General features: G+C 33.9%; 1 protein-coding gene across 4 annotated transcripts in view; it reads right to left on the bottom strand.

Moving 5' to 3' along the window:
* Positions 1-3,710: 3,710 nt before the first annotated feature.
* Positions 3,711-24,746, bottom strand: part of SLC39A9 (solute carrier family 39 member 9) — a 42,100-nt gene continuing 21,064 nt past the window's right edge. For 3 of the 4 annotated variants that reach the window (XM_051977908.1, XM_051977905.1, XM_051977907.1), the window contains 5 exons: positions 19,726-19,923; positions 15,305-15,373; positions 14,312-14,397; positions 12,962-13,096; positions 3,711-7,683 (listed from right to left, as the gene is read on the bottom strand). In XM_051977908.1, the coding sequence (XP_051833868.1) occupies positions 7,453-7,683; positions 12,962-13,096; positions 14,312-14,397; positions 15,305-15,373; positions 19,726-19,923 (719 nt within the window). In that variant the 3' untranslated portion in view covers positions 3,711-7,452. Of the gene's footprint in view, positions 7,684-9,757; positions 10,337-12,961; positions 13,097-14,311; positions 14,398-15,304; positions 15,374-19,725; positions 19,924-24,746 lie in introns of those variants that run through there. The other variant, XM_051977906.1, reaches the window with a different exon arrangement.

The following is a 24,746-nucleotide window of genomic DNA, read 5'->3' as shown; positions in this document are numbered from 1 at the left end:
CATCTTTCATCCATCACAAGAGGAGTGAAAATGAAAGCACTTGATGTAGATATTCTCAAGAAGCTGAGCCACAATGGGCAGAAGAGATATACAACAATACTTAGTGAGCCTAAAAGGATCAAATGGGGTTTTAGGAATGTGAAGAAGATATAGACATTATATTATATTATAGCAATGGTGAAAGAACCAGTAGATAAGGAGAGATTGAAGTGAGAGTGGGGATGACAGAGGGGGAATTCTGTTGGAAGATGGAATGGAATGGAATTGTTTGTGCAGACACAAAGATTTGTTCTGGTAAGGAATAGGGCCATCTCTTCATATGTGATGGGGGGGGGGAGCAGTGGTAGAAAGCATATAAGTAATGAGGAAGAGGGGAGAAAGCTCAGAAGCTCACAGCAAACTACAATTTTTTCTGTAAAATATGAGGCTAAATTTTCAGTTGAGAGAATGGGGAAAGGGGTGCCATAAGAGGCTTAAGGATGAAAAGATTAAAAGCCACGTGGCGAATTGAGGTAGTGAGTGGATAAGGGAGATATGGATTACCTAATTGCAGTGAGGACTCAGTTGATACTATGTACATATCTGCAGTGAATGGTTGTAATTTTCTCCATCTTGGTTCAAGATATATGTAGGAGCAAAGGTGATAGATGGTGGGAGTGATCCAAAGCTGTGGCTTGTCAAGGCACCATCAGAATATAAGGGGACCAAGGACTCAAAAAGACAATGTAGAGCTGAACTGGTTCACTAAAGGGTTAAGATAGAGAAAAAGAGGAAAAGTGGCTAAAATAGAAGTAGAGAACTGAAGATCTGAGGGATTAAAGGTTGTAGTGTGGACAGAATAAAGTTGGTGAGGGAAGGGAGAGGGGGGCGCATAAAGTCAATAAATTATGATCAAATAAAAGGATTTCAGAATTCCTTGGAACATGGTGATGGAAAATGTGGGTTAAAGCAAGATCAAAAGTATGACTATCTTTGTGTGTGGGTGAGGTGAGTTGGAAAAGTAGATCATGGGAAATGAGTTTGAGAAACTGAATAGCTGGAGTGTTTGAAACAGAGTCACTATGTACTACATGTTCTCCAGCATGAAAGGAAGTCAGTGAGGAGAAAAAACATTTTGAGTCAGAAGCTGAACTTGAAGGAATGGAAGTAACTTAAATCTGTGGAAAACAAATACCAAGGTTTTGCAAAGAGGAAGTGGTTATTGAATGATAGAATAAGAGAAAAAATTAGAAGTGGCATTGGGGAACAAGGAATATACCAACTTCCCTTCCTCAACTAATGAGCAGGGAAGGAATGAGTTGAAGGTGCAACCAGTTCTGGAAAAGGTGAAGAGAAAGGCTGTCACTGGGTGGGGGGTTGGGAGGAAGAGAGATCTGAAAATAGGTTTATTGCCTATTGAATAGGCATTTCAGAGGGTAGAGTAAAAGGGGTAGATGGTCTTTGGATTGGGGCTATGGGATAAGAGGGTTGAAGAAAGGAAATCAGATGGTGGGGGATGAGTAATGGGGTTTGGATGATGATCTAGGGGGATTTAGGATCACTGGCATGTATAAAGTATGAGGTATATGAGCATATTAATTTGAGTGGAAGACACCATTACTCTGCCCAGAGGACACTGGAAATCAGGCAGGAGACATGATGGAAGGCACATAACCAGATGGGTTGTTCTCTTCTCTCTGAATGCTGAAGATTAAGCAGCACATGGCCCAGAGAAATAGGTCATTCTTCTGCACCCAGAAACTTTTTTTTTAAACAAAAAAAATTTCCAGTGCCAAGTTTCATCAATTTTATCGGCCCAGAGAAATAGGTCATTCTTCTGCACCCAGAAACTTTTTTTTTTAAACAAAAAAAAAAAGGAATTTCCAGTGCCAAGTTTCATCAATTTTATCATCTCTCACATTTATGTCTTCTTCCATATTCATTACACTGGCTTGATTCTTAGATTTTTAGTTTCCCTATTTCCAGTTTTCTTTTTCTTTTTTTTTTTTTTTGCTGAGGCAATTGAAGTTAATGACTTGCCCAAAGTCACACAGCTAGAAGTGTTGTGTCTGAGACCACATTTGAACTCAGGTCCTCCTGACCAAGGCTGGTGTTCTATCCACTGTCACCTAGCTGCCCCTAGTTTTTTCTTAATACTCAAATGATTTGAGATCTTACTGATGTGAATATTTCCTGAAATGCCGCAGATCTCAACCCATTCAAGTCTGAACATCTTTCTCAATTCTTGTCTTCCCATATTTGACCATATTAGATTCACCAAATGCTAAGGGGCTTCTCTTTTTCTTGAGCACTAATTCACACGAGCTGACTATTATTTCTGGTCTTCATATGACCATCCCATCTTTTTCACATTTCTTTGAGGATATCTTTTTTTGAGGATACTCCATTTCTGTCTCATAATTTCCTATTTGTAATGTGCTGTATCCTACTCACATCTTAAGAATTTTCCCACTGCCCTATGAGTGATACTTATTTTCATATCTTCAGCAACTATCTGTTCCACATCTAACAGGCATATTATATTGCCTTCACAAAACCCATTCTGCTGCCTTATCGTGGCATGAAAAAAGACCCCAAGCTTTCAAAGTCTATGCAAGTGGAAGGAAAGACTTTATGTATAACCCCAGCAACAGACTTGTTTGCTTGGGGGGAGGGGGAGAGGAGGAGGAACTAGCCTTGCTAAACACAGAAAGGTTTACTGTGGGCCACTTAGTGACAAATTCTTTTAACCATGATAGTATATATAAAAAAAAAAATCTTTCACTGTTTGTCAAAAATCATTTTCCTAAATCACAATTCTGATAGTCTCCTACTCAATATCACTGCAGTTTCTAGAATAACAATATAAACTCTTTAGTCTGGTTCCAAACTCCAGCCTTATTTTGTATCATTTCCCACTCAACTAACCTCTATATTCCGGGCAAACTGAATTATTAATTATTCCCCTAAATTCAACATTCTTTTCTCCAGTTTCCAACTTATATGTATAGTCTCCCATGCCTAGAACTTACATTCACATACACCTGTCAGAATCAAGATGATTCAAGGATCAGTTCATGTGCTATGTTCTCTAGGAACCCCTTTATTCCTTTCCAATTTAATGTTCTATCCTCCAAAATTATATGTGTATATTATTCCAACTTACCCAATCTACCTCCAGCAGATGATTTCTTTGAAGACATGGACTCATTTTTGTCTCATGCTGCATTATTAATGTGTTACAGAGGTTGAACTGTTTGAAATGCTGACCCAATGCTTTTTAAGATACACACTGCTGTCTGCATACTTCTTTAGGATGTACAAAATTTGAATACTTTTACAAATTCTCCTATTTCTAGGACTCATTTTAAAAATTAACCTGTACAAGCACACAGAAATTCTTTGTTATTGACTTTGAACTAGGATGTCAAACCTTTTTTGATGTTGTTTAAATATTAATAGTAAGTTTGATTAATATTAATCAAAACGTCAATTTCATTTCTACCTATATAGCACACTTTTTTTGAAGTCTACTGGGTTTGTGAAGTTCAAATATTTTAAAATTCCCTTTCCATGAGAGTTATCACAATGGCCCTGTTTCCTTGAGCTACATTATTCATATCCTATTGCTGTTTTCATTCCTTTTCTTGACAGTCACTTGTGGTTCCATATCTGGCCCTTAGTATAGAATAATAATTTTATTGGGACAAGTGAAAAGCCACTCACATAAATAATGCTCTAATAAAAATTTAATATCATAAAACAAATCAAAAACAGCAACTTTTTTTAAACCATTCACAATTAAGAGTGGAAAAAGACAAAATTATAAGGCAGCCATCCATGGAATGATTTCATGTTTACAAAGGATCAAGAAAAGAAGACATTTTAAAATCACCGTTCAAGCCTTTGAATTAGGGGAACAGCAATATTATCTCATAGAAATTCAACTTATTAGAAGATGCTGCCAGAAAAAATAATTAGCCAATATTCTTGGGTTCAGCACTTGTATTATGCTGAGTGTATACTAGAGAGTTACCAAAATATTCTATGTTCTCTTCCCACAAACTTCCAAATTTCCTGAAGCTGACATCAATAAAGTGAAGGAACAAAGATGGTAACATCACTGACTTGATTCACAGCATCTCTTTTTTTTTTTTGGAAACAGTGAATATATTGTAACTAGGCACATACTTAGCACTGCAAGGAAGATTCCTGTAAGAAAAATACAAAGGGTTCCTCCAATTTAGCAGTTCTCAATAAGTGTCCTAAGTCTCTCAGATTTATACACACAGTAAGCAGGAATGTTCTTTGGGGTTTGTGTTGAGACAGTCATCAAAATCCTGTGCTCAGCACCTCACTACCAACATGTTATGTATTTCAGCTGCTTAAGACAGTCTGATGCTGGTAAGTTGTCCTTGCCAATTCTCATCTACTTAAAAGGGAAAAACCAGTTAGTGTATATCTAGGCTGGTGGGGAAAAAAGTGTTCTCTGTTACCACAAGGAATAGATATTCTAAGCAGTCATTTTTCCTCCTTTCCCAATTGACTAAAAACACAAAAAAGAGCAAAATGGCTGATGTAGTGAGCACAGAGTTAGGGTAAAAGGGGTAGGGGAAAAGAAAAAGGAGCATGCAGCCTCTGAAGGTAGTACATTTTCCAATTCTCAGTGTTCCAGTGCAGAATCTGTCTACACTAAAACAACCTAACAATGGAAAATCAAAGCAGAACCAAATTGAACATCAAAGGATCAATACTTCAAAAAGAAGTAGCAATTGATATATGGCTACCTGAAAATACTTGATATAATTTTGATTCAAAGACTTTCATTTAAATTGCTAGTCAAGAGAAATCTTGGATCTGAGTAAAGTCTCGTACCATAAAGGGAGCCAGACTGCAACTAAAATGAACTTTGGCTACTGGTAGGAAAACAATGCTTTTTATTATGTATCTCTTTGGTAGCCTGAAATTCCATCCAAAATCATGGCAGCAACTTCCATATTGCCAATGATTTAATACCTATTATAGTATTAAGGCATCCACATTTAAAAAGGCAGATCAAAATAAGGGAAAAACAGAATTGAAATGTATCATTTAAGTTAAAATCATGGCCTCTCCCCCAGTGCAAGTGTCACATTAGTAAAGTTTTTCTTCTTCTTTTTTTTAAACAACAGATTATTGGTTAAATTGCTCTGCTGCATGAAGTGTTTGAGCTCTACAAATTTATTATGGCTATTTTTATCTGCTGACCTTGAATGAAGACAAGGAATTCCTGGATCAGAAAAACAAAAGTCTAAAGAAGAACTACAGACAATGTTCTTAGGAGCTATTAAGTCCTGACAAATGTTAAGGTTGATGTTAAGGTTTAAGATAGGTAGATCTGGAAAAGTTTAATCTTTATTCGTGTCCAAGGCCCTGCATAGCAAGATTCTAGCCAAACTCATAAAGATGATGGCAAGGCACTGCTGAAAGGGTCTTTGGCCAGCAGAGTAATGAATATCTATTCACTGCACAAGAGCTAGATAATAAAATTCCCATCCAAATCAAATACCAAAATTGTGCAATATATCTGGTAGCAAAAGTGCAATGTTAGATAGAATTCAAGGCAACCAAGTAATTTTGAAGGACAAGATGAAGCCATATATCTATCTGGTCTGGCTAAGAAAGTCACATATTTTCTATATAATATCTTCTGAATACTTAAGTATAAATGATGCAAGGGGGATGGGGAGAAGATAAACTCAGTATTTGGTCTGCAGCCTGGAGGGCTCACAAATCCTTGTTATCTATAGCTAGTAATTAATTAATAACAATTAGCAAAGAAGTCACAAGCATATTATAGCTTATCTGCCAAATATAATTTTATGGGATAAAAAACTTATTTCCTGGAGAAAATAATCTTGTTTCTCTTTATGTATGTTATATGTTTGGATCTGGGATTAAAATTATAAGTTAAAAATACAATAACATTTATTTTCCAATCTTATCAAAGAATTAAGGGGGACTCCAAACATCCTGAGCACTGATCTGGGAAATGTTAGGATTTGAGGGCAGAAACTCACTGAGTACTTATTGAACAGTTATAGCTTATTTAAAAAAAAAAAAAAAAAGAGGTCCAGCATTTTAATTATTGTGTCAAATCTCCATTTAAAGGCTTAGATAATTTGCACTGTATGAAAATTACCTATCTGGAGGAAATGGGAATGGAGTAAGAGCTAAGGTTCAACACAATCCAAAGAGTGGTTGTCCTGATGAAAACTAAATCCTGTAGAACTAAGGAGCATCCTTACCACCGAACTGACTATGAAAAGAATGGGAAGGAGAAAAAGGGAACGATGTCTTTAAGAACTTAGAGGGAAAACTTTTATCTCAGAGGCAAATGTGGGAAAAATCAAGAGACATGATTTTAATTACAAGGAAAACACTTCTCATTTATGCTATTTGACTTTTCCTTACCACAAGAGATGCTTACTTAAAGCATACTTAGCACTCCCAAGATGCACCACTTATTTTTACCATAGGGACTGCTGTTCTACTAAGATTAATACTTTTTAAAAACAAGAAAACTCACAACATGGAATTCAGTTGTTCTAACTTTAAAAATGATCGAGAGATTTCTCTCCTTAGTATCCATAATCTGTTTAAAGTTTAGTATCTCTTCATTTCTAAAGATGCTCTGCAAATCGAAGTCCCTGGAGAGGGCCTAAAGCTGTGCTGTTGCTCCACAGGAATCCCAGCTAAAGGCTGAGATTCTTTCAGGGGGAACTTGGAGAAAAATATTTTACAAAACTGTTCACCTCAGTATAAGGAAACTTCCCCATATTTCATTTCCTGGGATTTTATCTTTTCCTACAGAGAAGCAGAAGCATGTATTTCATTGCTTACTAATCTGTGCTACCCCAGTTGTTTCCTCTTTGTGTACTCACCATTTTCCTTTCTCTTTCAACAAACCCTAAATTAAATTACCTTTCAGCATTTAATTCAGGCATGGGACATAGATGTTATAAGCACCAGTGTCAAAATGGTGAAGACCAAGTTAAAAACAAAAATGAGTTCAGAGATCCCTTAAACTAAAGAGGTGCAATATGTGTTAACCCAAGTATAAAAAGATGAATTCTGAATATTTTACCTTCAATAATGATTATTTTAAGGTGAGCACTTAAGTCCTCTACTTTACCTTGAAATCTAAATTTCATTTTTCCTGAGAAGACAGTAATCAAAATCCCAAAACTCAAATATGAAGGGATCTTTTAAAAAATATGAAATAACCAAAGGATTTATACAGGTACATGTAATGTTTTTATGTTAAAAAGCATTTCTAGTACTCTTGAGTTTACATCACAATCCTCACTGGGCTTCTGAAATATTGGCAGAGTTAGGCAAGGTAAGACAACAAACTGAGGAATTGAGCAGCTGAAATATGCTATCCACATCAGACTTCTGAAAGACCAAGGACAGAGGCTGGGACCTGAACATTTAATGCTGGTGTCCAATCGACAAAATGAGTGGAATGAGGCAACCCCAAACCAGAGCAGCCACCTCTAGGCGGCTAAGTCCTTTTCCTCCAGCAGAGTCAGGCTTGTGACTGTGACCCAGTCCTCCCACTTCAGGGAGAACATGTACTGTAGCAACATACAGAAATGTCCCAGCAGAGAAAAGCATGGCCACTCCAGTGGCATTGACCTCTGAAAGGGCTTCTTTGCTGCTCTGTGAAATATAAAACAAAATGAGTTTTTATTAGAATTAAATTTATGTAGTCAGACAAAAGTCACAGTAAGAAACCAGAAATCCTTCATAATTAGCACTCACTAAACCAAGTAACTAAATGATCATGGACTAAATTATTAGTCATATTAAAGTTTTCAAAGCAGAATTTGGAAGCACACGCTATATACATAGTTTTTTTTTTTAACTAATAAGACAAATTAATATATTTTAACTTTATGTTTACATAAATCTAAAGACAAAAATAAGTAGATTTTTAATGCTAGTTTATCAACACAGAAATATTTATTCCAGAGTTATCACTGAAACGCCTACCACAGAACTGCAAGATTGTTTTTATTTTTTAATTTTAAAACAAAAGACTTGTAGACTAGAATAATTTGCTAGCTGACAGAAAAATCACAGTGGATGAAGAGCTAGACTTTTAGTCAGGAAGACTGGAGCTTAAATCTGGGGTCAGACACTTCCTAGATGTATAACCTTGAATCACTTAATACTATTTGCCTCAGTTTCCTCAAATGTAAAATGGGAATCCATAATAGCACCTACTTCTCAAGAGTTATGATGAGGATAAAATGAGATAATATTTGTAAAGCTCTAAATAAATGCTAACAATAATATTAATGCTACAGGTAAATTGAGTAAAACCTGCAGTGAAGATATTTTATTTCTCCTAAATGTTACATATAACAAACTATAAAAGAACATGGCACAGCAGATGATCTGATCCACTATTGTAAAACTATTTGTTTTCCTTCAATAAGAGTCATGCCTTTATCCTTCTCTTGGTGGCTCTCTTAATCTTGCTTTCTTAGACCAAAAGGACTTAGCTATCTCAACTATCAGTATCAGTATCAGTATCAGTATCAGTATCAGTATCTAGTCATCGTTTCCATCCTGGAAAAGGGAGATTTTTTTCATTATGGTAACAAATGCTGTTAGTTGCATTACAAATATTATCCATTGAATAATTCCTTCTTTCTCTACTTCTGCCCTTCCTATGAAAGCTTTTATTGATCCTGAATTGCCATAGAATGCTGCTGATAGGTTCTTAACAGTATACTCTAAATACCTTAAAAGGTATAGTAACCTAATTTGTATTCTGAGAAATTGAAGATGCTACAAGGTTGAGCAATTCACCTTAATATGCTAATATTTTTTTTTCCAGTTTGACAACAAGTTATTTGACATTTCCCCAAACCCCCACCCCTTCCCCCTTAGTAGCAGCAGATTAAATTGATAAATGAGATTCTCCCTGGTTTATCCAAGAACACAGGCTATAAAATTCTCCCAAAATACAGTTTAATTACAGACAAAATCTCTCTTCCATGCAAGAATTTTTTAAAAACTCATACTTAATTACACTAAAGGAAAAATCATAAACAATGAGAATACTAAGATTGATGAAATTTTAATAAGTTTTTGGTCTGCAAGCTGTTGTTTATAGGAACTGATGTAGTGACAGACTCAAGGGCTGGACATGTGATTTTAGAAGAGGAAGCTTCTTTTATCAATGCAGTACTTTCTTTGCAAACTTTTTAGTCTTAGAGAGTAGCTCACAAAACAGAATGGCTTGCCCCAGTGGAGAGAATATAATATACAATTCCCAGAAGTCCAATCAACAAGAATCCAATCAACTAGAACTTTGAATTAATTACCCAAGCAGCTCTATCCACCACTCCAAAAGAAACCTATACTTTTCTTTCTGGGGAAAAAAAAAAAATCAAATGATTGAACAAGATTATAGAAAAGATTCCAATTAAACCAAACTAAACAGCAAGCCTTCCAAGGCCCCTGGGTTCAGTAAACACTAAGCTCAATCTTCTACTCTCAAACAGAGATCTAAGTATGTTCATCACACTGTTAATAAGGGAAAGGAGGAGAAGGCAGACTAAAAATTACTAAGATAATATTAAGTTATAAAGCATATTGAGTTACATATTTAAGACATCTATCCTGTAAGAATAATGAAGATTTAGTATTCTTTAGTCTCTGCTGCTAAGGTAGATCAATTTCATCTTTGCCATTATTCTCAAATAGTGTCTCCTCTGACAATGATATTAATAGTGAAGGCTCTCCTCAGCTCATTCCAGGATTATTAGAATAGCCTGCCAGTGAATCTGCCTGCCTTAAATTTCTCTCCACTCCAATCTATCCTCCATTCAGCCACTAAAGTGATGATTTGCTCATGTCACCCCCTTACTCAAAAATCTCCAGTGGCTTCCTACTGTCTCCAGGAGCAAATACAAAATGCTCTGGCATTTAATACCCTTCATATCCTTATGATATGAATACCCCTCCAATCTCTAGTCTTCTTACACTTTACTTCCTGATATATACTCTTTGATCCTTTAACCCTGACCTCCTGGAGGTTCCACAAACAAGATTTTCTATTTTTCTATCTTTCAACTCCAAGCATTTTCTCTGGCTGTTCCCCATACCTGCTCTGCTTCTTGGCTTCCCTGGAAGCTGCTGTTTTTCTTAATTTTATTCTCTTTCTTCTGTTAATTATTTCCGATTTATCCTGTATACAGCTTGCTTGTATGTAACTGATATTTTTGTTTGCTTCTTATCTCTCCTATTAAGACTGTGAGCTCCTTGAGGTCAGGGACTGTCTTCGGTCTCTTTCCATATCCTGCTAATAGGCACTTAATAAATATTTATCGACTGATTAAAGCACTATATTAATGTGAATTATTCTTATTTTCATTCTAAATTTTATTTTATTTTATTGAAAAAAAAACAGAATGAGAAAAAAGAAAAATAGAAAAGGAATACAAAACAAAATAAAAAAACAAAAGAGAACATTATCACGTGCTTAGCAGAACATCAGGGAGGATTCAAAATATATAACAAATTACTAGTTCAATAAGGTACACATATTAATAAAAGAAATTATATTCATGAGTGTCCATTTTTCTTTACTTTCTTATAAATTATTCTTTTGTTCTCTGTTATGCACCTTTTTACTTTCTTCTTTTTCCTCCTTTTTTATCCCTCCCACCCCCAGAAATCTATAGTTAAAGGATATATTTATGTATTCATATGTAGATATACACATAAACATACATCCACATCCACCCTCCCTCTCACATATCTCTCCTATGCCTGCTGACTCTTTGCTTTAATTCTGCTCCTTAATTTGTCTTATTATTACTTAATCTCTCCCCACTCATAGCTCCCTTTGTCTTATTCCCTTGCCCTTTGCTTCTCTGTCCTTCCTTGTCTCCCCCCCTTATTTCTTTAGATTTTGGAGGGTGCTATATCCCTCATAGTATATATGTAGTGTTACCTATTTAACCCATTCCCTGTATGACTAGGTTTTCAAGAACTACAAGTCCTCCTCCTCCCTCTAATGCCACTGTGTCTATTCATGCTCTGCACCTCATTTATATAACATGATTATTATTTTTACCTTAACTCTGCCTCAATCTTTCTTTTGAGCTAACTATTGTTGATGTCAATCTTAAACATGATATACATTTCTCATCTAAAAAAATGTAAACCATTTGTCCATGCTGAATTCCTTGAAATTGTTCTTGAATATTGGTTCTTATAATGTTAAATTTTCTATATAGTTCAGGTTTACTTGATATAAAGTCCTGAAAATTTGCAAGTTCATTGAATGTCCATTTTTTTCTCATTGAATAATATAATAGATAATTTTGCTGGATATGATTATTTTTGGTTGTAGGCCCAGTTGTTTTGTGGTCTTTTATTGTGGCTGCTGATTAAGTCCCATATAATTCTAATTGTAGCTTCAGCATATTTGGATTGTTTTTTCCTTGTTTCTTGCAAAATTTTCTCTTTGATCTCAGTTTTGAAATTTAATAATAATATTCCTGTACTTTCCACAAAGGATCACTTTGAGGTGGTGATCAGTGGATTTTTTTTCTATTTCTACTTTCCCCTCATCTCTATCACTCCAAGACAATTTTCTTGGATTATTTCTTGCATTATTGCATCAAGGTTCTTTTTTTGGTCACAACTTTCAGCTAGTGAAATTATTCTTATATTTTTTCCTCTTGGCCTATTCTCCAGATCTGTTGTTTTTCTTACAAGATGTTTCTCATTCTGTTCTATTCATTCTTTAAAATCTGTTTTGTTATTTCTTGGTCTCTCATTACTTCACTGGCTTCCCCTTGCCCAATTCTAATTTTCAAAGAGTTATTTTCATTATAGAGAATGTATCTCCTTTCTAGTTGGTTAACTTTTTTTCCCCCATAATCTTCTAATTTTTCTTGGTTATTATTATTATTAGTTATTATTAGTTTTTCTTATCTCATTTGACTTTTTAATTCTTTTTTTGAGTTCTTCTATAAAACCCTCTCTGGGCAAGGAGACATTTCCCATTCGTTACTCTCTGGAATAGCTCTTTTTATTTCAGTGGCCGCCTCTGAAGAGGACTCCTGGTATTCCCTATTCCCATAGTAAGTTTTTCTATGGTGGGGTTCTTTCTTCTTTGCCGGTTCATTTTTTTTCCCCATAAGACACATTAGTGTAAGCATCTCTAATCACAGGATAGGGGGAAATGATGCCTCAAGTTTCACTTGAGCTCTCCCCTCTGACCTGGAATCCCTAACCAAGAGGTCCACCTTCTAGCATGCATACTAAGGTTATGCCCCACTGCCTCTCCATTCATGGTACTGTTTCCTTCTCACCCAGAGCTGTGTCCCTGCCAGCACTGCTGGGCCTAGCATTCCCAATCAACTATGGTTCACTTGGTCTTCCTGGACTTAGACTTTCTACTCCTTACACTGTTCACGAAGTAAGTTTCTGTGGTTCCTGCTGAGGCTCCACAAAAATCCCCATTTGATGTTTCTCTGGAGTTAGCCTGGAGATGTTAACACTTCATAGAGATTAATCTTTGGCTTGGGGTCTTTCTTCAAATCTTCTAGGGTTGTACCTGGAGGACCTCTGTTCTGCCCAAGTCTTCTTGATTTTTCACCAGTCTAATTACCCTGAGGTACAAATTTGTTCTATTGATGGGGAAAATCTGGAGAGCTTGCAATTTACCAAACTATTCCACCACTTTCCCAGAATTCTCCAGTGAATTATTATTATTAAAGACTTTATATTCCCAGGTCTTAGTTCTGACCAAGTAATTTAACTGAAAAATTACTCCTTGGAAAATTTAATGCAGTTTAATAATAAATAGTTTGCAAATCTTCCTATAACTGCTGAAGTAAGTAATAAAAGAATCATATTCTTTCATCTGGAAAACAATTTTACATGAGAAGTAGAAAGAAGACGTACTTACCTGACTTAGCCCTAAGTATGTCACCATGGCCATAACAGGTGCTGCCAGTGCAAAGACCAACAAATGCTTTCTGATTCGGTTTCGTTCCAGTCCAGCATGCATTAAGAAGGAAACCAGGCCAAAGGCAGCTGGTGCCTGGAAGAAAATTCTAGTTATTTACTAGAAATTTTATCTCTCTTTAGTTCTGAAGTTTTTGTATGACCTCTGACAAACACAACTCTTCCACCTAACAAGTACAAGGTATAAAAAGCCATCTAGAAGAACTTAGGAAAACTGGAAACTAATGAGTAAATGAAGAAGCCTGATGGGGCAAATAGGAATAATTATTATGATTTTTTTCATTAATTAATTTAAATAAATCAACAGTTATCCCTTGTACATTGAGAGGATTAGGATCATAGTATCTCTGTGATCTGGAAAATCTGAATAAAATGTTTTGGCCTTCCATTAGGACCAGAGAAGTCTTTCAGTTTCACAGATATATTTAATGTATTTCTGAGTTTCTAAAATTTTTCTGTGTTGTTTGCTGGCATTTGTGTGTAATCTGAGGCTTCTGCAAAACTTCCCCCATATTTCCACTTAATTTTCCCCCCATTTTTAAATGCTTTTAATTTATTTTTATTTTTGAAACAAAACAAGTGTTTCCATAACATAGTACAATAAAAAAGATTTTGGAACTGCAAATCTATTATATCCAACTTGCTATATCTTTCTTTTTTTCCTTTTTTTTTTCTTATAGCTTTTTATTTACAAAACATATGCATGGGTAATTTTTCAACATTGACAAAACCTTCTGTTCCAACTTTTCTCCTCCTTCCTCCCATCACTTCCCCTAGATGGCAGGTAGTCCAATACATGTTAAACATGTTAAATCCAATATATGTATACATATTTACACAATTATCTTGCTGCACAAGAAAAATCGGATCTAGAAAGAAAGAAAAAACCTGAGAAGGAAAACAAAAATGCAAGCAAACGTTAACAGAAAGAGGGGAAATGCTATATTTCCCACTTAATTTCTTACATTGATTCCCGATATATTGAAACCACGATGGGGAAAGTTGTAATGTAGAAAGGATAACTGTAGTTACCAAGCAAGTTTAGTTATACTGCTATTTGATATAATTTTAAAATTTAAGTATTAAAAGTTGCCATGATACTGTACAGAATTAAAGATTATATAACCTTTTTACAATTTTCTAACAAATAATGGCCATCCCCAAAAGAATCCCTATTATTTCAGCCCTACTATTGCACTTAAGTTTCACAAATCAGAGTAATTAATGTTCCCAGGCAAAGTAATTTTAAATATAAACTCATTTGATATCAAATCTTACCCCAAATACTTACCTTATGTAGCATTATTGCCACAAATACAATTAGCTGGACACTAGTTTGTGAAGTAGAAGCTGCTGCTCCCAAAGCAACACCATCAGCTGAATATATAAAAATGAAACAGAAAAATATTCAAGTACACAAATCCGTCCAAAGACTATACATGAAGTGAGTAACTAAAAGAAAGACTTTTATTTATTTTACATTTGGAAAACAAAGTCAGGCAGCCAGAACTTCAAATTCTTTATTTCACCAAAAGAATATCTCTCATTGACTCTTAAACATTAAATCAGTACATTCTTTATATGTGTGTACATATATATTTACGTATCTTTTTACATATGACCGAAAGTGTATATCAACTGGAATTAGTTTTCATTTTTTCAAAAGGAATTTGTCAAACTGAAAAGCTCTAATGTGAAGATTCTTAAATGAGCCCTCTCCTATCACCTGCCAGGAACGGCTTCACTATAACTCGTTATTTCAAAAGATTCCCACTCTACTGTTAAAAGTTATGGTTTGAAAGAAGTATTAGGAAAAATTTGGTTTGAGGTAGTATCACACTTTCATTCTGGAGCATTCCCCAACAATACTGAATCTCATAGATAAGTCTTTTTTACAGAACTGATTCTGATATATCATACTGAAATACATGGAGGCTTTTGTACATCTTTCTAGGGTAATTACATGGAGGACCTGAAGAAAATGGTGAAGGGAGAAAGAAGTTGTAGGTCTTTGTACACGATCTGGATGGCAGCTTCTGATAAATAGAGTAATTTCTAATGTTTGTCCATGAGCAAATCAGTTATTTTACAGATGGAAAAATAAAGTCAGGCAACCAGAACTCCAAATTCTTTATTTCACCAAAAGAACATCTCACTTATTGATCCTTTAAAATTATATTCTGTGTGTATGTGTGTGTAAACTGAATATTAACAAACTGAAAACTCAGTCAGTAACCCGATTGGTATTCCATTCACACATAGAGGCTTGGTGATTCAATCCTACCTGCAGCATGAACTACAAGGCCCAATGTGGTAGTGATTTTGGAATTGTTGGATCGAACTGCTTCTGGATCTGAAATGAAAATGAGAATGACATTCCTTAAGGAAGATGAACTACAAACTGATATAATGTTGGTTTAGAGATAAAAGTAAGTATTTGTAAGAGGAATTAATTATATTCTTTCTTATAATATGGAAGAAAGCGCATACAATATTAGTTACGACATTAGAAGACCTGAGTTAAGTTCATGTTCCAACACTAAATTAAATGTGTAACATAAGCAAGGTACTTCATACTTCTTTCAGAAACCATACTTTTCCTACCTGTAAAAAAGGAATAATAATATTTGTAGTACCTGTTTTGCACATTGTGAAGAAAGTACTCTGTAACTTTAAGACACTGTCTCCACTGATTCCTTTCAAAAAAATCTGAAATCTCTTTCTTAAAATACACAGACACAATCCCATCTCTCTTCCTTTGATAATGAAACTCTTCAAGTAAGACACCTCATTAAGAGCTTCTACTTTACTTTCTCTTTCTTAAAAATTTGTTATTCTCTCACCATTCTTTCCAAAATAGGGTCACCAATGCTCACCAACAATTATTTAAATGTTTTCATTTTTTTGGACTGTTTTTCTATTTCTAATATTTCTTTACAATCAAAGAATGTTAGAAAACTATATGGTTCTAATCACAAGTTTCTATGTTGTACTGGCTCTAACTAATCTCATGTGCTTTTTACTCCAACCCCTATTAGCATTTCTAATGCTAAACACCTTTCTTTTTCACTTTAAGAAGATTCAATGTTGCATTCTTAATTTTATTTATATCTATATCAGCATTGGTCACCTGAATTCCTATGCCTTAACTCCCACACAATACCCTCTTCACTTATCTGTCCTACAGTCATCTCAAACTCATTCAAGATACAGCCTCCTTTTCTAATTTCCCCATTTCTGTCAGAGGCATCCTAGGTTCCCTTTTCATCACTCCCTTTCTTTTTTACACTGCCCTCCTCTAACCCCCACAATCACAATTCATTCTTCTAAAACACCTTTTTAGTGCATCACTTCATTTCTTAAGAGATTGCAATAGATTCCTAGTGTTTTTCAAGACTAATCTAAACTTTCTGGTCTCACATTCAAATCCTCTATTATTTTACTACTCAATATTTAGTTTTACTTTTTTTGAATTCTCTATTCCAGTCATGTTAATTGTCTTAGTCTCCTATTCTTCCTCATTGGATATATTGTATTTATTCCTACCCTCATATTCATGTCCCTAGAATATTTTAATTTTTCTTTTCTCTACAATCCAAAACCTTAATCTTTACATACTAATCTCAGTTCACAGTGATTTTTTTCCCCTTCATTTTGAAATCTAGTGTGTGAATTTAAATTTTTAAGCAGAGGTTCAGAAATGGAATGGAGGTGAGAGGTACTGTTCTTTGCTAGGTACTAAGAAACAGCTAGAATACAGAATAAGAAACTAAGAATACAGATGGTCCTTTAAGGCAAAATGAAGTTTGATCTAAAAGGCCTTGGCTTGTAATTGGAAGACCAGGCTTTGAATTAAACTTCTACTTATATGATCATTTAGATGTGTTGAGCCTTAGGTTTTATGAATGTAAGATGAAAACAATAAATATATACTAATCTCAAAAGCTTCAATTTATGGAAAATATTTTTAAAACCTTACTGTATTACATAAATAGGGCTTATCATCATTGGTAATTACTACATATATATATATATATATATATATATATATATATTATATATATATATATATATATATATATATATAGAGAGAGAGAGAGAGAGAGAGAGAGAGAGAGAGAGAGAGAGAGAGAGAGAGAGAGAGAGACAGAGAGACAGAGACAGACACAGACCTTATTACAGTCAATATTTAAATATCTGATTGAAAACAATCTGGTGAGCACACTAATTCCTTTCACTAGAGCAATAAAGATTTCAAACTCATTTCAAAAAAATCAGAAAAGCATCACCTTATTTTGCTATGTGATAATGAACTCTAGATTCAATCTTTCCATTTGATGTTTGTTTTCAGTTTATATTCGGAAACACAAACTAACAATTTGCTTTTAAAACTGAAACATTTTCCCCTTTAAAAATCCATAGGAAAATTTAATCTTTTTGAATGGGACTGACTGGATGAAGTATTTCTCAATATTGTCAAATGATCCTTGTTTCCATTACTGGGACGTTGGGGGAGGTCATTTACTTTCTGGAGGAATAAACCTTGAACCTGAGATACAGAAAGTGACTTGTGAGAGGCAGCCAGCATTGGTTATGTCCTTTTAGTATATCCAATGAGAAGGCTCGAGTCTTTTGCTTTTAAACCCTGGACAAGCGGGAAGGAGGTCAGATTTTAGGTGCACATGGAGGATGTTGGGATGGCTCCCAGGTGTGTCTGGGCCTCTCCCTGCAGGGATTAAATAAATGCTTTCTCTTTGTACCTGATGATGTCTCTGATTAATTAATTGGATTGGGCAGGGGGGATCTTGCACCCAACCTATCCACATATTCTTAACTGATATCATCAGAACTGAAGAATTAAATCTTTAATGATTTTTAAAATTCAGGAATCTCCTGAGGTGGTGAAACATGTGAATATGCCTATGAGAATAGCCTTTCACAATTTGGATAGTAGTCCAAGACACCACCACATACAAAGAACTGAACAGAAAGTCACGAATAAATGTTAGTCAGTTAACTATCTCTAGTATACTAGAAAGCCTGAAATAGCTCAAGGGCAAATAAGAATTCAATGTAAGCCATGGGGAAGTTAGATGGAGTAACAGAGAGAACACTGGCTTTGGAGTTAGAAGGATCTGAGATTAAATTTGGCCTCAGACACTAACACTTCCTAGCTGTGTGACCCTGAACAAGTCATTTAACCCCAAATTCCTTGAAGGGAAAAAAAAAGTAAGCTATGAGAAAATTCAATGGCCTCATTGTTATTTGTTTTTTTATGTCACTAGTGAGAAGGAAGAGCTTCTAGATTCTGGAAATATTTCCAAGAGAACAGTGAAGGACATAAGAAAGAGGTTTCTATCTCTGAAAATATCCTAAATGAATTTGTCAATATCTATAGATATATAGATATCTATAGATATATAGATAATTATCTATAGGTGAATTAGATAACCTCTACAATCTCTCCTCCTCCTATTCCACAAGGAATGTTCAAAGGTCACAAACACAGTTAACAACGTCCCTTAGTGCAAAAGGCCCCATTTAGTTCTCTGTCTCCCAAATTTTGTATTTATTTTCTTTATATTAAATCACTGTGTTATAAGTATATATATGTATGCAAATATATGTGTATACATGTATGTGTTCCCTGTCTCTCTTTCAATAACCTTTAATAAATCACATCTGTATATATTTTTTGACTGAGTTCCTTCCTTTGCCTTTTTATATTATGGATGATTTATCACAAAATCACTTTCACTCATAAAGTCATTTACCACCAAAAGTAAAACAGAAATTGGTAGGATGACTAATTATTTTGATTTTAAGGGGAAAAAAATTCAAAGAACCTAGAAAAATAAAACTAATTCATCAATAAAAGAAACTACTTAACATGCAAAGCAGGAGGAAGAATATATATATATATATATATATATATATATATATATATATATATATATATATACACACACACACACACACACACACACACACACACAAACACACACATCATTTAAATCCCTTATACAAGATTAGAGTTGGGCCTCTAAAAGTCATTTTAATTTAAAGTGAAAAGAATTTCAAGAAGCTATAGGCAACTCAGTAATGTAGCTAGACTCAAATATTATCTAGCAGACATATATTTCTCATTTGAAGTTATGAAGAAGTCATATAAACAATGTTTAACTATAATTTTTAGATTATTAAAATTGAGTTTACTTAAAAATAGGAATGGAGTGGGAAAATAGCAAATGCAATGAGATACAAAATTCTAAACCAAAGGTTCTTAATTTTTTACATGTCATGAACCCCTTTGTCAGCCTGATGAAAACTACAGATTTCTTAGAATATTTTTAAATGCATAAAATAAGAAATGAATCATATTGAAACATCATCTACAAATCCTGTTCTAGATCTTAGAATCACCTCAATAACAGTTTTAATATAAATAAAATAGCTGAAAGATTTGTTCTGTCAATATATCCCATTTCAACAGCCAAGCGTTCTTTTTAGGAGGGAACAAAAGAAGTAATCAGCAAATAAAGATTTCCCTGGAACCAAAGGAAGAAAATGATGTTCTAAAAGATTTTCTTAGGAATATACAGAATAAGGTAATAACACAAACCAGAATATAATTTATTTGTGATTTTCCCACCTAAATCATTTAATCATTTAGACAATTTCCAGGGCAAACCCAAAGTCACTTACCTTCTGTAGAATGCATATGAGAGCTACCAATCTGGTCCACCAGCAGCATAAAGACAAAGCCTAAGACGAGGGAAACACCAATATATGCATGTAATCTTGTGTGATCATGGCTATGCTCATGTTCATGTACCAGTGGTTTTTCTACTGCTTTGTCGGATGCAATCACATTCTGTGCCTCATTGGCCTGGTGGTGCTTTCCTAATGCAGGATAAATAAAAAGTGGAAAGGAAAAAGATGCAAAAGAAGAGGCATTTATTTTCCTGTATTTTTATTCCAGATCTGTCCCCCAAAACATTTATGCTATAACCCATATAAACAAAGTGCCTCACCTAGCTGTACCAACCAGATCTAAAATTATATTATAAAGCAGAAGTTACTAAAACCATCTGGTATTGGCTAAGAAATAGACTAGTTGATCAATGGAATAGGTTAATTTCAAAGGACAAAACAGCCAATAACTTTAATAATATAGTGTTTGACAAACCCAAAGACCCCAGTTTTTGGGATAAGAACGCATTATTTGACAAAAATTGCTGGGAAAATTGGAAATTAGTATGGCAGAAACTAGGCATTGACCCATACTTAACATTGAACACCAAGATAAGGTCAAAATGGGTTCATGACCTAGGCATAAAGAATGAGATTAGAAATAAATCGGAAGAGCATAGGATAGTTTACCTCTCAGACCTGTGGAAGATGGAGGAATTTATGACCAAAGAAGAACTAGAGATCACTATTGACCACAAAATAGAAAATTTTAATTACATGAAATTGAAAAGTTTTTGTACAAACAAAACAAATGCAGACATGATCAGAAGGGTAACAATAAACTGGGAAAACATTTTTACAGCCAAAGGTTCTGATAAAGGCCTCATTTCCAAAATATAGAGAGAATTGACTCTAATCTATAAGAAATCAAAACATTCTCCAATTGATAAATGGTCAAAGGATATGAACAGACAATTCTCAGATGAAGAAATTGAAACTATTTATAGACATATGAAAATATGCTCCAAATCATTATTAATCAGAGAAATGCAAACTAAGACAACTCTGAGATACCACTACACACCTGTCAGATTGGCTAGAATGACAGGGAAAGATAATGGGGAATGTTGGAGGGGATGTGGGAAAACAGGGACACTGATACATTGTTGGTGGAATTGTGAACATATCCAGCCATTCTGGAGAGCAATTTGGAACTATGCTTAAAAAGTTATCAAACTGTGCATACCCTTTGATCCAGCAGTGTTTCTACTGGGCTTATACCCCAAAGAGATACTAAAGAAGGGAAAGGGACCTGTATGTGCCAAAATGTTTGTGGCAGCCCTATTTGTAGTGGCTAGAAGATGGAAAATGAATGGATGCCCATCAACTGGAGAATGGTTGAGTAAATTGTGCTATATGAATGTTATGGAATATTATTGTTCTGTAAGGAATGACCAGCAGGATGAATACAGAGAGGACTGGAGAGACTTACATGAACTGATGCTAAGTGAAATGAGCAGAACCAGGAGATCATTATATACTTCAACAACGATACTGTTTGAGGATATATTCTGATGGAAGTGGATCTCTTTGTTAAAGAGAGCTAATTCAGTTTCAATTGATCAACGATGGACAGAAGCAGCTACACCCAAAGAAAGGATACTGGGAAAGGAATATAAACTGCTTGCATTTTTGTTTTTCTTCCCAGGTTATTTTTACCTTCTGAATCCAATTCTCCCTGTGCAACAAGAAAACTGTTCAATTCTGCACACATATATTGTATCTAGGATATACTATAACCTATTCAACATGTAAAGGACTGCTTGCCATCTGGGGGAGGGGGTGGAGGGAGGGAGGGGAAAAATCGGAACAGAAGTGAATGCAAAGGATAATGCTGTAAAAAAATTACCCTGGCATGGATTCTGTCAATAAAAAGTTATTTAAAAAAAAAGTGCCTCAACTAACAAGTCTGAGACACTGAAATTTTCAAGTTTTGTTCTATATGGAAAAACAATTGCTTGTCCACAGTATTTTCAAAACTTAGCATAGAGAAGCAAACTCACAAGGGAGCAAGAAAGCTATAACACTTCCCAACAGCCATAACATTCAAAATTAAACATAAAGATAAAATTATGCTAATGTCTGGTTTAAAATTATGGAAAGCTTTACTCTAATTGAGATATTTGTCAAGTGAAGAACAGAATCAATTAATAATTATTACTTCTAGGTGACATAAAAAATGAAAAGCAAATGATCAGTTTTCAGTTCTCAAAACTGTAACCTTAGGGGAATCAGTTAAGCTCTTTATACCTGTTTCTTCATGTACAAAATGAAGAATGATCTTCAATGGCTTTATTAGTTTTAATATTGTGCTGTGAATAATTTCAGGTACCATTCATTAGCTGAATACAAGAAGAAAAAAGAGAGAAACGTCCTCTCAATCAAATTCTATCCTCTCAAGAAACATTTTTATTCTTGGGAAGTCTGAATTGTAGCAAATGAAGGCAAAAAAATCTTATTAAACACCCATCTATCCAGTAACTTGTACGCAAACTCTTCAGGGACCAAGTGCTTGATATCTCACTGAATTTCATTAATAAGCTAATAGAATGGGCAGTTAAAAAGCAAAAACAAGACGTTCAATTAGCATCAAAATGGAACTCTTATTCTTTTTGATAAAAAATGATAAATAGTCCCATTTGTTAAGTCTTGGATTTAACTAGTTTTTATTTCTCCAAGCGTTCTTTTTAGGAGGGAACAAAAGAAGTAATCAGCAAATATGAAGCCTTTATATTTTTGTAATTGTTTAAGGATTTAAAAAAAAAAAAAAGATTTGGAGAGATTCTGGGTTCTTCAATCAATGTCCCATAAATATACTATGATAGCTGAGATTTGTGCACAAGTAGTCAAATAACGTAAAATACAGATTAAGCCCCTGAACTGTTTATAATCTTTGATAAAATAGCTAAAACTTAAGATATGCATTTATGCAAGTATCTACTTTACTAAAAGAAAAAATATACTCAAATGAAGAATAAAAGACTGTCATCAAAGCCTGAAACAGTATTACTACTGGATAAATAGTCTTATTCAATGCTCACAACTTCTGAACTAAATTACAATATACAGATAACACACAAAAAAATCAAATCTCATTGGGACAACTTGAGGATAAAATTCTTCCATATTTGTACATCAATTGCTTTATCTTAACATTTCTCTAGCTAAGGAAGGCACATAATATTTGTATTTTTTAATCTCTTAGACAAGTATAAATTAAGGAGCAATAATTAAATAAATGAATGAATGAATGAACAGTTAAATAAATAAAGGGGGCAAAAAGGATGTGAATTATTTTGAACATTTCTCTAACAATTTATTAAAAACTTAAAAAATATCAAGGACAGTCATATTCCCCTAGAAGAACCAGATTCATAATTAGTGACCATCTATCTGATTACTACAAGGGTAAAACCACCTAGACTCCAAATCTCTCCCCATTTCTGAACAGACTGCTGTGTATTCAAATTATTGCTATTCTTAACATTTTCTTTCAAAATTCAAATATGCTTGGATTTAATGTTAATTTTTATTATATTTTATGTATGTATATATGTATATAAAATTAAGTATACTTAATTATCAAGATTAAACTCAAGTTATTCTATTAATATGTGATAACCGTAGATGAGGAAAGTAAGTCTAATTAGGTAATGCAATGGGTACAGCTTTCTTCAGGGAAGGAGGAGAGGGGTGGAGAAAAGGAAGAGATTGCAGGGTACTAAAAATAAATTTTTCCCATGACATAATTTTGCTTAGAATCAACCCAGTCTATTATATTAACAATTATCATTAGTAGTAAGCACAGTAAGCAGAAGAGTTCATTTAAAACCCAGATTTTATTAAAACACATACATTTAAACAGCAGAATTTAGTAGTAGTAAATTTTCCTTTGATATTCTACATATCTTTTGTTTTTCCAAATGAATTTTATTATTTTGTCAAGTTTTATAAAATACTCTCTTGGAAATGATTGGTACAACCTTAAAAGTATAAACTAATTTGAACAGTATTGTTGTTTTTGACCATATTAGCCTAGTATAAACATAAATAAATACTAAATAACCCAGCAAGTATTTAAGTTATTTTTTGTCTCTTTAAAGAGCACTTGGTAACTGAATCTTTACAAATCTTTTGTGTTTTGGTAGCTCAATACCCATTTATTTTATGCATTTTGTAGTTATTTGGAATGGAATTTAACTTTCTATTAATTCTTTGATTTTGTTTACTTAGTTGCAACTATTAGTTGTCTTAATTAGCATCTTCAAGTAATCAATAAAGCAATAAACATTTATTAAGAGCTACTAAGTGCCTGGCATTGTAAACCATTATATCATTAGTAAACAGGGTAGTTTTAGCTTTTATTTCATCTTCATTTCATGCCTTGATTTCACTCTCTTCCTATTCTAATTGTTATGACATTTCCAGAACTATATCAAATAATTATGCTTTATTTCTGTACTTATTGGAAGAGGTTCTAGTGTACCTCCATCGCATATATTTGCTTCTAATTTTAGATAGATATTTTTAATATTAAAAAAAAAAAAGGTCCCTCTAAGACTACACTTTGTAGGGCTTTTTAACATAAATAAACTTTGTGAAACTTTTTTGGGCTTCTATTGAGATGACCATATGGTTCTAGATGCTTTGGTTTTTAATATAAATTTTAGTGACTGTATTTCTAATATTGAACCATCACCATCCTTACATCTTTGTTAAAAATTCCACTTGGTCACAATGAATTTTTTGGAATAAATTGCAATAGTTGGTTCAACAGGATATTGTTTTAAAATGTTTAATTGATATTCTTTAATGGCATTGACCTATAATTTTCCTTCTGTGTTTATTCTTCCCTTATTTAGGTATTAGAAGCTATAATTACATTATAAAAATTTTCTGGTAGGGTACTTTCTCAATTTTTAAAGAATAATTTGGTATTATAGGAACTAATTATTTCTTCCTATCACCCCTTA

The sequence above is a fragment of the Antechinus flavipes genome, chromosome 2 (genome assembly GCF_016432865.1).
Source record: "Antechinus flavipes isolate AdamAnt ecotype Samford, QLD, Australia chromosome 2, AdamAnt_v2, whole genome shotgun sequence".
Lineage (NCBI taxonomy): Eukaryota > Metazoa > Chordata > Mammalia > Dasyuromorphia > Dasyuridae > Antechinus > Antechinus flavipes.
Note: the sequence above shows the minus strand (reverse complement) of the source record. Positions and strands in the feature narration are given on the sequence as shown.